This window comes from Vipera ursinii (assembly GCF_947247035.1).
Source record: "Vipera ursinii genome assembly, chromosome: 2".
In the NCBI taxonomy this organism is placed as follows: Eukaryota; Metazoa; Chordata; class Lepidosauria; order Squamata; family Viperidae; genus Vipera; species Vipera ursinii.
In genome coordinates, this window is record NC_139513.1 from 977,797 (window position 1) to 992,356 (window position 14,560).

The following is a 14,560-nucleotide window of genomic DNA, read 5'->3' on the forward strand; positions in this document are numbered from 1 at the left end:
ATGTGGGGAGGGCAGAGAGCTTCCCGTCTGGTGGGCGGGGGGGGCGAGGGGAAAATGGGGGCAAACTCAACTCTCCCAAAATATTGGTGTCTCAGCACACACCTGCACCCACAACACACACACACACACACACAGACCCCCCTCAAAGAAGCAGCAGAGGAGGTGGAAGTAGGTGTGGGGGGGCTTCAGTCACCCCATAGGACTTTTCGAGGACTGCCCACCTGGCCCCACTGCTTCCCCACGGCCCTTCCTGCCTTTGGGCCTGAAGCCCCCTCCCTCTGGGCAGGGGAGACCCGGAGAACAAGGTTTCTTCCACAGTTTGAGGGCCCCCCAGGCCCCCTTCATGTCCAGGGCGGAAGACTCAATCCTGACTCCAGAGGAGGTAAAGTTGCCATAGTTCCCCCTCCTGCTCTGAGGGGGGGACCCTCCCCATCCCCCTCCTCCAAGTCTGCCCTCAGGGTCCCCCCCCCCACTGCAGGTGAGCCCCTCCCCTTCCATGCTGGTCCCCCTTTTCCTCTCTTTCCCACCCATCAGAGCCCCCCCCTTAGAGAGCCGAGTCTCCCCATAACGTCTGAAGGGGGAGAATTGGAGCCTTTGGGTCCTTTGGGCCTCCGGGGACGTTTCTCCAGCCCTCCCTCGTTTCTCCCCTGGGCTGTCCGGGGTCTCCTCGGGGGTCGGGAGGGCCCCCCCAGCCTCTTTCTGGGGAGGGGAAAGGCAGAGGACCGAGGGGGCCGCCCCACCCGGAGACTCAGCCATGGGGTGGAGCAGGACAGCTGCCCCGGGGAAGAATCCGGGCTTGTTGCCTGCTGGATCAGGGCCTGTTTCTCGGTTCCGCTTCGGGGGAGCCCAGCGCTTCAGGCCGGGGATGGGGGGAAGGAAGCGGCACTCAAGCGCCTCTTCGGAGGTTGTGGAAAGGAGTTGCTGTGTTTGTGCGTGTTTGTGGGGGGCTGGGAGTGGCAGGGAGAACTCTGGGAAATTCACAATATTTGCTGGGGGGGGGGGAAGCATGAAAGGAGCCCAGAGGTTCTGCCTGGGTCAGATGAGCGATGCCCCCCCCCGAGGCTGCCTGGATCCGGGACAGACTTTGTGCGACTGGCTGTGTCCAGATACACAACTGGGGGGCAGATTCGGACTCTGCCGCCTCCTTCGGCTGCGGGGGGGGGAGGAACCCGGCTCTGGCCTTCCGGGGCTGGTGCTGGGCCGGGGGGGGGAGAGTTTGACCCCCTCCAGCCCCCTCCCCATTCCCGGAAAGGATTCAGGCCCCCTCTGGACCCCCCCAAAGCTCTTTTGAAGAGAGTCGGGAATTGAGGATCTGCCTGACCCGCCTTTGCGTAACTCGCCACAACCCGAATCTCCGCAGAAGAAAAAAAAATGTTTTCTATTGATGTAAGGAAAGAGAAGAAACAGGAAGTCTTTTTTTTTGGGGGGGGATAGTTGTGGGGGGGGGCAGAGAAAGGTTTTCAGACATTGATGGTGAAGCCTGTAATCCAATACTTGAAGGCGAGGGATCACCGAAGTCCACAGAATTTCTATTAAAATTGCATGACGTTATAAATCCCAAATTCATCGTTTCCTGCAATAAACTCCCCGTCCATCCCTCCTCCTTCAACGCTGAGAACTTTTCCAAGGAAGAAACTCCGATCAGATCCTCTCATCCATCCTGTCCACGTCCACGGGGGTGGATTTTTTTCTTCTTCTCTTTGGGCAAAACGTTTCCTTCCACTCCCATCCGGAAGAACGGAGTTAACCTCCGAGTCTCTTGATCCTGAGGACCGAGTCCCGGGGCTGATTCCTTTTCCCCCAAAATTCCCTTCCTGCCAGTCAAAAGGTTGAATTCATTGGCACGCAGCCAAGGGCAGGAATTGAGCCTCTATCCTACTCATAATGTAAATTATTGGCAAAATTGATTGAGCTGAAATCCTTTCACCGGCCTTGAATAATCCACCTTCTCTTTCCTCAAAGTCTTCGTGTCAGGGAGTTCGTTAATGTTTATTCCGAATTAAGAGGAGAAATCTGGGAAGGCGGGAAAAGCTGAGATATTTCTGTTCAAAAGAAGCTTTGCACGAACACACACACGGAAGCCGGAGAGGGTTGTGGAGGAAAACCCACTCAGAACTTCCCCTCGGGAGGAAAAGCTGCGCCTGAAGCGGAGGATCGGGCCGGGCTGAGCCAGGAAGAGCCGCGGATCCACCGGGGGAGATTCCCGGATTCCGGGCTTCTGCCGGGAGAGGAGCGGGGGGGGGGGGGAACGGGGGTCCCGGGTGGCTTTCTTGGGGGGCGCAGATCCAGTCGCGGCCCTTCCTGGAGGAGGAGACCGAGTGGAGACCCGCTCTTGGGATCTCCCTCGCTGCCTTTAGGATCTCACCGACAGATCCCGGAGGGGGGGGCAGCCTCGCTAGGGATCGCCCCCCCGCTGACCGAAGGCGAAGCCCGGAGAAGGTCGGTCAGCCTGGGAGGGAAGATGGGACCGTCCGGAGCCTCCGAAGGGGATCCGACCTGGAAGGGATCGGGAGGGATCTCCTAGCCGTGAGAACCAATGGAACCTGGAATTTGGGGGGGGGGGTTCTCCATCCCTGGAGCTCTTCAAAAAGAAGGTGGTGGAAGGATATGGGGGGTCTGAATTGCTCCCCTAGATTGGCTCCCCAAAACCCTCCCTTTAGCGAGGGGGTCTGGAGCCCCTCCCTTTCAGACGGTCTTGGGGGGCTGCAGGGGCTCTACTTGGGCGGGGGGGGGGACAGGAAAGAGGCCTCGAAAAGCATCCAGAGGCAGCTTGTGGGGCTGAAGATGGGAGCGAGGGGAGGAAAAGGGAAGGGGGGGCTGGAAGGGGGGAGAGCCCAGGAGCATGGGTGTGGGTATCCTTATTGTGCTCCCAAAAGGAAGAGGGAGAGAGAAGCATGGATATTACTTTCCTTCCATCCCAGAGGGGGGGTCCCTCCGGATCTAGCAGGAAACGCCCCCCTAAAATGCAGTCCCCCCAGACTGAAGGGATTCCCCTCCCCCAACTTTCTCCGCTTCTCTCTCGGCACTATCTCCTCTTGTGGATGAACTCAGGCAGACTCTGCCCGGAGACCGATGACGATGAGGAAGGGAGAATTCCCATTGGTCGCTCCGCTTTCCTGGCCCCTCCCAATCCCGAAGTCCGAGGAAACCGCCCCTCCCCCCAAGCCAGACCCCCCGATTCCGCCTCTGGGCTGGGAGCCTCCGCGTCTCTCTCCCCTCCCTTTGGGGGCGCTTGTGGAGAGCATCCATGGGCTCCGTTGGGGTCCCCCTTTTGTTGCTGGTGGGGGCGCTGGCCCGGATCCCCGGGAGAGAAGCGGGGAAGGAGACCCCCGGTAAGGAGGGGGCTCGGCGGGGGAGGGGAGGGGCCCTCAGTGTTTCTGGGGGCGAAGAATGGGGCTGGGACCCCAGAAGTGGGGAAAGGGGTGGAGGGCAAGAGAGGCGGGAGACTGCAGGAGCCTCGATCTCCGCGTGGTGGGGCTTAAGATGGGAGGGGGAGAGAAAGTGGGGCTGGAAGGGAGGGGAGAGCGCAGGAGCATGGGTGTGGGTATCCTTACTGTGCTCCCAAAAGGAAGAGGGAGAGAGAAGTTTGGATATTATTTTCCCTCAGCCGGGGGGGGGGGAGTCTCTTCTCTCCCCCTATACTTCCTGCCGGTTTGGGGGGGGGCAAAGAGGCCCCCCCCCCGGATCCAGCGTTCCCTGCAGACAGAGGGAGGTCTGGACCGGCTGAACTTCTGCCTGCCTTTTCCCACCCTGGGGAGATGGAAGCTCTTTCCCCCTCCCCCATTTCCCCCCCTCCAGACCCCCCCACCAAGGGGGAGTCCCGCTGGGACCGACGGTTCCCCCTCCCTCCTCCAGGGGGCGCCTTCCGTCAGTCCCTCGCAGCAGGTCTCCCGCCTCTCCCCCTCCCCACGTGGGCCTCTCCTCCAGTACCCGCTGGGGACCATGGGTCCCGGAGTCTCTCCTGACGCCCCCCCTCCTCCTTCCCGCAGCCCATTTCCTGGTCCAGGAGAAGGTCGAGTGCCGCTTCCTCAACGGGACGCAGCAGGTGAGATACCTGTACAGCCAGTTCTACGACCGTCAGGAGTTCGCCCGCTTCGACAGCGACCGCGGGGAGTTCGAGGCCGTCACGGAGTTCGGGAAGGTGGATGCGGAGTATTGGAACAGGAATAAGCAGCTCCTGCAGTACCAGAAGGCCCGAGTGGATTCCGGCTGCCGAAACAACTACGAGGTTTCCCAGAGCAATTCCGTGGTTGGCCGGAGAGGTGAGTGGGGGAGGGGGAGTTCCATGGGGTGTGTGTGAATGCGGGGACTCCCCCCCCTTTTATTTCATTGATTAGGGAATTGATTTGGTGGAGCAGTGGGCTAATACCTCCTTAAGTAACACCAGCTGCCTGCCATTAGTCCAGGTTCGAGTCCCACCAGGCTCAAGGTTGACTCAGCCTTCCATCCTTCCGAGGTAGGTAAAATGAGGACCCAGATTGTTGGGGGCAATTAAGCTGACTTTGTAATAATGCCGCTTGGGGTGTGTGTGAAAGCCCTAATAAGCAGGCACATACATAGAATGAAGGCTACTGCTAAGTTTGTAAGCCGCCCTGAGTCTTCGGAGAAGGGCGGGATATAAATGGAATTAAAATTAAAAAAAATTTCCCAGATAAAGATTTGCCCCTTATTTATTCTTTGCTCTCCAATCTAAGAAATTTACTCATTGGTATTTATTGATATTTACTGATCCTCCTAAGCCACCCCCCTCCCTCCCTCAAAGCGCGGATCTGGAGGGGGTACCATTATAACATCCCCCTAAAATAAAAATGTGGGGGGAAAAATTACCCTTAAAATGTTAGAAATTCTACAACTTATGACAATTAAACATGCAAAAGGGAAGAAATATATTTCTCTCCTTCCCTTTCGTCCCACGATCTTCCTTCTCTTCCCCAGGTCCAAAAAACTTCTTTCCAGAATATTATACAAAATATTATATTTTTCTGGGGGAGGAGGAATCCAGCAAGGTCTCTCTCTTGCGAGGTACGCAGATAGATTTCAATATAATCTGTATCCTATATAATATTTCAATATATTTTATATGAATAAATCAATAATATTTATTGATTGACTTATCCACTTTTTAAATAAAGGATTTTATTGAATTTTATAGGGTTAGGGATAAAATAGGATCGGGATAGGGATTAGGGTTTAGGGTGGGGTTGGGGTCAACATTGGGATGTTCCCCAAATTACATTTTCTATCTTTAGCAAACAGGCTGTTGTCCTGGTACATACGTTCAATTAACAATAGTTAATATAGTAATAGATATCTGTAGAGAATGTAATAAACGATAATAAAAAACTATCAGTTAGTCAATACATGTCATTCTTCTTACTAATGTAAGAGGAAGTGAGGCAGATTTTGTTCTCTGCATGTTCAGTCTGGAATTCATTCTTACACCTAAATTCTTCCCTGCAAACCCAGGAGGATAATTCACTGTTCATAAAAAAAAATCCCGACCAGATCCCAGGATTGAATTGCAAATAAGCAAACCTTTAAAAATTGCATGTTCTTAAACATGATATAATTAGCTGTTCGTAAGAGAATCCCTCAAGGGAGAAAAACGTGGTTAGCAAAAGGTCTCTGAGCTGGAGTGGATCTATGAAAGTAGTTATAGTGTATACCTTTTTTTAATGAAAATTATCAGCCCTTTTGATCAGTGACGTCATCAAAGTAAACAAACCCACGTGGTGTTGATCACGTCAACAGATCATGGCCCTATGTGGAAGTCACCGCCCTATTTCCAGATAAGGCGTCTTGAACCGAACCCCATCAATAAATCAAGGCAGTCAAGCCTCTGGGTACGTGATTAGCTTCACCCTAGACTAATTCTATCGACATTCAAAACAAACGGAATAAGCTAAATAAAGTAAATAATGAACAGAGGCCTCTGCATTTGGCAAACAAGCCCTACTTTGGGGAGCTGTGAAATAATAATAATAAAAATGCTTTTTATTTCTAATCATTCTAGCCTAATGATGCTTTTAATTTTTGTGGAGTTTTAAAAGTCAGCGCCTCAAAAGCAAGGAAAAAGGGAGGCCCTAAAAGGATTTATGTTTTTCCATCTTCCAGGATCCCCTTTAATTTTTTGCTGCAATTTGCTTTGGAAATGACGTGAAACAAATAATATTTTCAGGAGTGAAAAGGGATCTTGGTCTGAACTAACCAACTTGGTCTCCCTTTCTTGGCCGTCTTTGTGTCTCCCCTGTGTCCCTCCTCCCCCTCCTCCCCTCCAGCCAAGCCCACCGTCTCCATCTCCTCCACCAAGCTGGACCCCGCTTCCCCCCACACCATCCTCCTCTGCACCGCGAGGGGCTTCTACCCCGTGGAGATCGAGGTCCGCTGGCTGAAGAACGGGCGGCCGGAGGAGGAGGGCGTGGCCTTCACGGAGGAGCTCCAGAACGGAGACTGGACCTACCAGCTCCAGGTGATGCTGGAGACCCAGCCCCAGCGGGGGGACGTCTACACCTGCCAGGTGGAGCACGCCAGCCTGGAGGCCCCCATCACCATCCAGTGGGGTGAGCCCCTCCCCTCCATCCCCTTCCTCCCCTCCTGCTCTGGGGACACCCTCCTGTCCTGAGGGGGGAGAGAGGCCCTCCCTGTGGGGGGAGCCAGGAAGGACCCTCCTGGGGGGGGAAGCTGGCCCTGATCCTCCTGCTCAGGGGAGGCTCCTTCTCCTTCCCCAGAGCCCCGATCCTCCAACTCGGCCAGGAGCAAGCTCTGGACGGGGATTATGGGGGCCCTGATCGGGGTGATCTTCTTTGCCACGGGTGTCAGAATCCATTTATATCACATTTCATAATTGTATAGGTAGAACAACGTGCTATTACTGGGGATTCTGCCATCTCTCCGAGGGGGGGGGGGAGAGGATGGTTACTAAAGCGATTTTCAAACAACAGGGGATGTTTTAACGGGGGAAGGGAGGGGGACAGACAGATATGGTTTGTGTCTTCATTTACAACTGAAAAAAGGGAAGCAATAACCATAAAACCAAGGAGAGTTCCCTTTCCCATGGAAGAACCTGACACCTAGCAACTGACGACAGCCTGACCAAATGGATGAGGGGAGGGGCTGGAATGGGAATGGTTTATATAGGATTGAAATGTAACTTTTCTCAGATTCCGTCTTGTATTCCCACAATCAATTCCTTCCTAGTAAACATTTTCCTTTTGGACTAAACTTGCATCCAAGAGTTCTTATTTCCTAAGATGTGGATTGAGGTGGGTCCTGACAGTAGACGGAATCTGCTTTAAGAGTCAACCTGGAAGGGAAAACCTTACCGGGGGACTTTGCAACAAATACAAATGTCTGGCGACGAAGCAAGAGAGGAGGGAAGCCCCATGGAGGGGGAGTCTTCCCCCCAAATGGAATCCCAGAGACAATGGGAAACTGAAGCAGCATATTCCCCCGGGGAAGAAGCGGTGGAGCAGTACGACCGAAAACCCCGGTGGTCGATGGGCGTTGGAAGGAAAAGTGAGTGGGAAAAGGCTTCGGGAGAAAAGACCCTGAGGCGTAGTAACCACCAACCGGAATGGAGGCAAGAGATGGAGAGTTCCCTGCACGCCAGCGAGGAGGAGCGGATCCTGGAAAAGGCCATTGATCTGATGAAAGCAACCCTGAGTTCACTGAGGGAGGAGAGAGCTGAAAATCGCAACCGAGGCAGCGCCTGGGGACGCAACTGGAAAGGTAACGGAGGGGATCCAACACCTGAAACCCCGGGGCCATCCAATGGAACAGGAATTGCTGCCTCAGCAGTACCCACCCACCCCCCCAGAACCACAGATGGGGACCAGGATGAGGAGCGATACCGGCCACGGCGCAGACAACGCTCCAGCCAAAGACTCCCGCCCCTGGAAGTCAAATTCAAGGGGGAGCCATCACGACTGGGATTTTTCCTAACCCAAGTCCTCAGCTACATGGAAGAGTACGGACGGGACATCCCCAGTGACAAAACACGCATCCGAATTGTGCAATCTGCCCTGGACGGGATGGCTGCAGACTGGGTGGTGAACTTGCATGACTCCAACGCCCCAGAACTCAACGACTTCAACCGATTCATGTCATCTTTGAGGCGACGGTTCGAGGATCCTTTGGCTGACCGTAAGGCCCGGGAGAGAATCAAAACGGTGAGGCAGGGCAGGCGAACAGTGGCTGATTATACCCAAGAATTCCGAGCCATTGCCAGCAAGCTGAACTGGCCAGAAGACATCCTCCTTAGCCATTTCAAAGACGGTCTGAACTACGACCTGTATGATGCTTGCCTGCCTCGAGGAGACCCACCCCACCTCGACGACTGGTACATCCTGGCGGAGGAAGTGGAAATAGACCTACTGAAGAGACACCGCAGAGGAAAACCATGGGGCCGCCTGCCACCCGAGCAAACACGCGAGGGGGAAAAACCACCAGCCACAGCCAAAAAATCAACAAGTTGTTTCAACTGCGGGAGAGAGGGCCACCGTGCTGCAGAATGTCGTTCAAAAGCCCCCCCCCCCCGAAAACCAGAGGCATCATCCTCCAAGAAGCCGGGGAAGCCCCAAGGCAACACAAAAGAATCTTCCATGAAGGGGACAGAGGCTGTAGAGTCCACAATTCCTGCCAGGAACTGGGACTGGACTCCGGCCTGCACCGCAGGGACGGTGGACAACTCGGAAGACAGCTCAGAGGGAGAACCATTGGTAAGTGGACCCCTTCCACCCATGCTTAAGACAGTGACTATATTAGCTTCCCCTATGCCTGAAGCAGCCAAAATAAAAGCTCTGATAGACTCTGGGTGCATCCGCTGCCTTATCAGCCCAACGCTGGTGGAGAGATTGAGCATCCCAGTGAGGAGGCTAAAACATCCAATCTCTTTTAGTCAATTAGATGGGACAATAGCAGGGGGAGGACCAGCCACCCTAGCCACTTTACCAATCCACCTATCACTGGGGCCCCATGAGGAGGACATAACGTTTATAGTGGCCCCAGGCATGGAATGCCCAATGATCCTAGGACTGGAATGGCTGAAGAAATGGAACCCCGGGATAAACTGGAGGACAGCAGAACTCAACTTCCCAAAGGGGGGGCAGAAGAACGTAGACTCCAAAAGCACCCCCCCAACCCAGAGGGAGGAGACAGCAGCAGTGGGGAAAGAGAAGGGATTACCAGAGATACCAGAGGAATACAGGGACCTGGCTGAGGTTTTCAGTGAGGAAAGAGCAGATGAGCTTCCCCCCCACCGCCCCACAGACTGCACCATAGAATTCAAACCTGGGGCAAAACTCCCAAAACCCAGGATGTATGCCATGAGCCCAAGGGAAATGGCAGAAATGGAGAGATTCATAAAGAAAAACTTAGAAAGAGGATTTATTGAGCCTGCCAAACCCAAAGTGGCCGCCCCGGTTCTGTTCAGGGAGAAGAAGGATGGATCCTTTCGTTTGGTTGTGGACTATAGAAATTTGAACACAATTAGTGAATGTAATCTGTACCCCCTTCCCCTAATGAAGGATATGTTATCCCACCTATCGAAAGGAAAGATTTTTACCAAACTAGACCTGAGGGAAGCATACTACCGAATTAGGATTAAGGAAGGAGACGAATGGAAGACTGCATTCAACTGCCCAATGGGGTGCTATCAATTCAAAGTATTGCCATTCGGACTGCAAGGGGCACCCGCAGTCTTTATGCAATTAATTAATGACGTGCTGAGAGAGCACCTATATAAGGGGGTCCTGGTTTACCTCGATGACATCCTTATCTTCACAGAAACTAAAGAGGAACATATCAAACTAGTCAGAGCAGTCCTGAAGAAGTTGCGAGCTGCCCACTTATATGCTAAATTATCGAAGTGTGAATTCCATCAGGAAAAAATCGACTACCTGGGATATCGCATATCTCCAGAGGGCATCGAAATGGACCCTGAGAAGGTCAGAGCAGTACTAGAGTGGGCACCCCCCCGCACACGGAAGCAATTGCAAAGTTTCCTGGGGTTTGCAAACTTCTACCGCCAATTCATCCCCGCATTTGGCCAAATAGCCATGCCCCTCACAAATTTGTTGAAAACGAAGGGGGGGTCACCCGTGAAACCCAGCCAGCCTCTGAAATGGTCAATGGAATGTCAAGCAGCATTTGAGAGGCTAAAGAGACTTTTTTCTGCTGAACCTGTCCTAAAACACCCAGATCCCGACAAACCTTTTGTAATACAGGCAGATGCGAGTGATGTAGCGGTAGGAGCCGTACTATTACAAGAAAATGATGGGGGGACATTGCAACCATGCGCATACACATCCAGAAAACTCACAGAAACAGAACAACGCTGGCCAATATGGGAAAAAGAGGCATTCTCGCTGAGGTGGGCATTACTAACATGGCGCCAATTTTTAGAAGGAAATAAAATACCTTTCCAGGTCTGGACAGACCACAAAAATTTGGAAGCACTAAAAACGCCCAGGAAGCTCACTCCTAAGCAAGCCCGCTGGTCCCAACATTTTCACCGATTCAATTTCACTCTCAAACACTTACCGGGGGGAAAGAACTTCCTTGCAGATGCATTATCCCGCATGCCCCAATATAACAGCACAAGAGTTACTGACTTTAAACCACTTGTACCGGAACAACAACTGGCAGCACCAGTCACCACCAGGGCACAAGAAAAAATGAAGCCGAAGGTAGATAGCCAAACTGGAATAGAATTCAGGAAATCTTTGGAAAGTGATGAATGGTTCCAGAAAAATAAACATGTGTGCACAATTAAAGATGGACTACCGTGGGTGGGGGAGAAGCTATATATACCTGCCACACAGAGAATCAATTTCATGCAACTGTGCCATGATACAAAATCAGCAGGACACTTTGGCTTTGTAAAAACCTTACACTTAACTAAAAGGCAATTTTGGTGGCCATCTATGAAAAAGGACATAGAAAGCTATGTGGGTAGCTGTCAAATTTGCGCGATGGCCAAAAGACTGCAAGGGAAACCGCCAGGTCTGTTACAACCGGTGGCAAACCCCTCAGCCCCATGGAAAGAAATAGCCATGGATTTTATCGTAGAACTGCCTGAAAGTAATGGAAACACCGTAGTCTGGACTGTCACAGATCTGTTCTCTAAGCAAGTACACTTCATACCTTGCCAAAAAATCCCGACTGCAAAAGCATTAGCAAAACTTTTTGTACAGCATATTTACAGATTGCACGGGGTACCACAACGCATCATATCTGACAGAGGGGTGCAATTTACGTCGGCATTTTGGAAAGAATTTTTATCCCTCTTAGGAACCACCCAAGGACTGTCATCTAGTCACCATCCTCAGACAGACGGAGCTTCTGAAAGACTTAATAATATACTTGAACAATATCTGAGATGCTATATTAATTTTCAGCAGTCCGACTGGACGGACCTACTGCCTTTTGCAGAAGTAGCATATAATAATGCAGTCCACTCAAGCACAGGTTACACTCCTTTTCAAGTAGCTACAGGCCAGAGTTTCAACCCAATACCAGAACTAACCCCAAAAGAACCGGTTATCCCTGACCTGAAGGAATGGATTGCTCAATTACAAAATACATGGCCAATCGTTAGGAAAGCGTTGGAAGATGCCAGAAAAGCATACAAGACACAGGCAGACAAAAAAAGAACCGATCCCACACCATTTAGGGTAGGAGAGATGGTATATTTATCCACAAAATACCTGAAATCACTCCAACCCTGTAAAAAACTAGGACCAAAATATATTGGACCCTTTCCAATTAAAAGAATCATAAACCCAGTAACAGTTGAATTAGAACTACCCAAAAATCTTAGACGAATACACCCAACCTTCCACTGCAGTCTATTAAAGAGAGAACAACAATCTCCACTACGAGAAAAAATCCCACCACCACCACCCCCCATCATGGTGGAAGGAGAACAACATTTTGAAGTGAAAGAAATCTTAGATTCCAGAAAACACCATGGAACGATACAATATTTAGTGGCATGGAAACACCTCCCCTCCTCAGAAAACGAATGGGTTAACAAACTCCATGTTAAAGCACCTAAGTTGCTTAAGAGGTTTCATACAGAATATCCAAACAAACCAGGCTAACAGTTATATGTTTTCTTTCCCCACAGATGGACTCATCTTTTTTCTGAAAGGAGAGCCGAATGTCAGAATCCATTTATATCACATTTCATAATTGTATAGGTAGAACAACGTGCTATTACTGGGGATTCTGCCATCTCTCCGAGGGGGGGGGAGAGGATGGTTACTAAAGCGATTTTCAAACAACAGGGGATGTTTTAACGGGGGAAGGGAGGGGGACAGACAGATATGGTTTGTGTCTTCATTTACAACTGAAAAAAGGGAAGCAATAACCATAAAACCAAGGAGAGTTCCCTTTCCCATGGAAGAACCTGACACCTAGCAACTGACGACAGCCTGACCAAATGGATGAGGGGAGGGGCTGGAATGGGAATGGTTTATATAGGATTGAAATGTAACTTTTCTCAGATTCCGTCTTGTATTCCCACAATCAATTCCTTCCTAGTAAACATTTTCCTTTTGGACTAAACTTGCATCCAAGAGTTCTTATTTCCTAAGATGTGGATTGAGGTGGGTCCTGACAACGGGGCTCTCCCTCTACCTGAAGAGCAAGAAAGGTGAGTCTGGGGGCTGGATAAGAGGTTGTGGGGAGGGGACCATCCGGGGGGGGGACCTCTCAGATGGCAAGAAGGCTCCCTTGGAAATTTGCATGGGAAATTCTGTTCTTTGAGAGTCTGCTGTATAAGTGAGCATCCTGCAACCTTTTTTTTTTAAAAAATCCATTTATATCCCGCCCTTCTCCGAAGACTCAGGGCGGCTTACAAGCTTAGCAGTAGCCTTCATTCTATGTATATGCCTGCTTATTAGGGCTTTCACCCCCCCCCCAAGTGGCATTATTACAAAGTCAGCTTAATTGCCCCCAAAAATCTGGGTCCTCATTTTACCTACCTGGGAAGGACGGAAGGCTGAGTCAACCTTGAGCCTGGTGGGACTCGAACCTGCACTAATTGCAGGCAGCTGGTGTTACTTAAGGAGGCGTTAGCCCACTGCTCCACCAAGGCTCTGTATTATGGGCTATTGATGGGGAGGGAGACCCCCTGAATCCTCCAGCCCATGAAGAATTCTGATTGGCTCTTTTTCTCCTTCCAGCAATTCCCATCCAGCCTCCTGCAGGTGAGTTTCTCCTCAAGTTGTAGATGTTACTTCAACATTCGTTAATTGTTCCTTTAAAAAAATGTATCTGAAGAAAACTTCCTTTCTGTGGATAAAAGAAAGTTTTGAAATTTTGGGCAGCTTTTCCTTACAGAGACCTGAAAATGCATTGGAATCAAAAACAAATACAGACACACCACAAATAGTAAAATATTGACCAGGTTTTTTCCAACGTGGTGGGCGGGGAGCACTTAATCTTTTGATTAAGTGCTGCAATTATGTCGTTTGGGGAAAATTCCATAAGAATGAATTTTCTTTGGGGAAATGAATTGCTGGTCCTTTGCATCCCTTTCCTCCCTGAAATGGGGGTGGGGGTGGGAGATTTTCCCTCATTCCGCCCCTGCCTATCAACCACCCCCCTGCAGTGTGGGTCTGTCTGGGGGGGGGCTGATAGGGAGGAATAATAAGTTATTTACACTGAAGGTTTAACTTTATATTCTCATTTTCTCCCCATCTTTTTTTCTCTACAGCCCTCATGAATTAATCCTGCCGTCATTCCTGCTTCCTGATGGAAAAGGAATTTTTTTTTCAGTAGCTGATGAATTTCTGGCTTTTTTGCAACCTCTGAAAAATGGAGTCTCAAGATTTTAGATTAGGGAGAAGAGGAGAAGGGCAGCCTGGAGCTTTTCCTGCTGAGAGCCCCCCCCCATCTTTCATTCAGGGCCTCCCTTTCTTGGGAGGTAGGGGTGCAGACCATGTAGACTGACTCTGGGGACTCTGGGCCTGCCTGTCATTCCAGACACCCAAATCTCTCCCTGCTTTGAATCCACAGCAGCTTCATCTGCATCACTCTTCCTCCGAATCCCTTCCCTTCCCTTTGCTTTGATGTAAAAGAATAAACATTGTAGGAAAACTCTGGAATTCCTCCTTTCTTCCTCTTCCTCCTCCTATTTCCTCCCCCTCCAGGTGGGTCCTCCCTTCTCCCCTCCCTCTCTCCAGATTGAGGTCTCCACTGCCTCTGCATGGACCACCCCAGCAGCTTTGGGTCTGAAGCCAGAACTGGTTTGGGAGGAGGGTGGCCAGATTCAGGGAGGGGAAGGGGCAGGACCCCCCTCCTACTCGGACCCCCCCTTGCTCTGCTTCCCCTCAAGCCCAATTTTGAGGACTAGGATGCCATCAGCCACGGTCCTCCCCAAGCTCTTGTGGGGAGCCATTCGGGGGGCATCTGAGACTCCCCCTACACTCCCCAAGCCATTTCAGCCATTTCTTCAGCACTGGAGGGTCCTGCCCCATTTTGCCTCCCAACGCCTCCCTCCCTTCCCCCCTCCCTTTTTGGGGCTCTCATGGTACAGACTCTCCTGCATGATGGT

General features: G+C 51.2%; 1 protein-coding gene across 1 annotated transcript; it reads left to right on the forward strand.

Annotated features, from left to right (window-relative positions):
- Positions 1–3,247: 3,247 nt before the first annotated feature.
- On the forward strand, positions 3,248–13,734 carry LOC310634699 (DLA class II histocompatibility antigen, DR-1 beta chain-like; the record flags this gene model as incomplete). The annotated part of the gene is made up of 6 exons (XM_083353233.1): positions 3,248–3,332; positions 3,990–4,262; positions 6,279–6,560; positions 6,729–6,812; positions 13,188–13,211; positions 13,721–13,734. 6 exons carry the CDS (start codon positions 3,248–3,250, stop codon positions 13,732–13,734), a joined length of 762 nt encoding a protein of 253 aa, XP_083209359.1.
- Between the last annotated feature and the right edge of the window lie 826 nt (positions 13,735–14,560).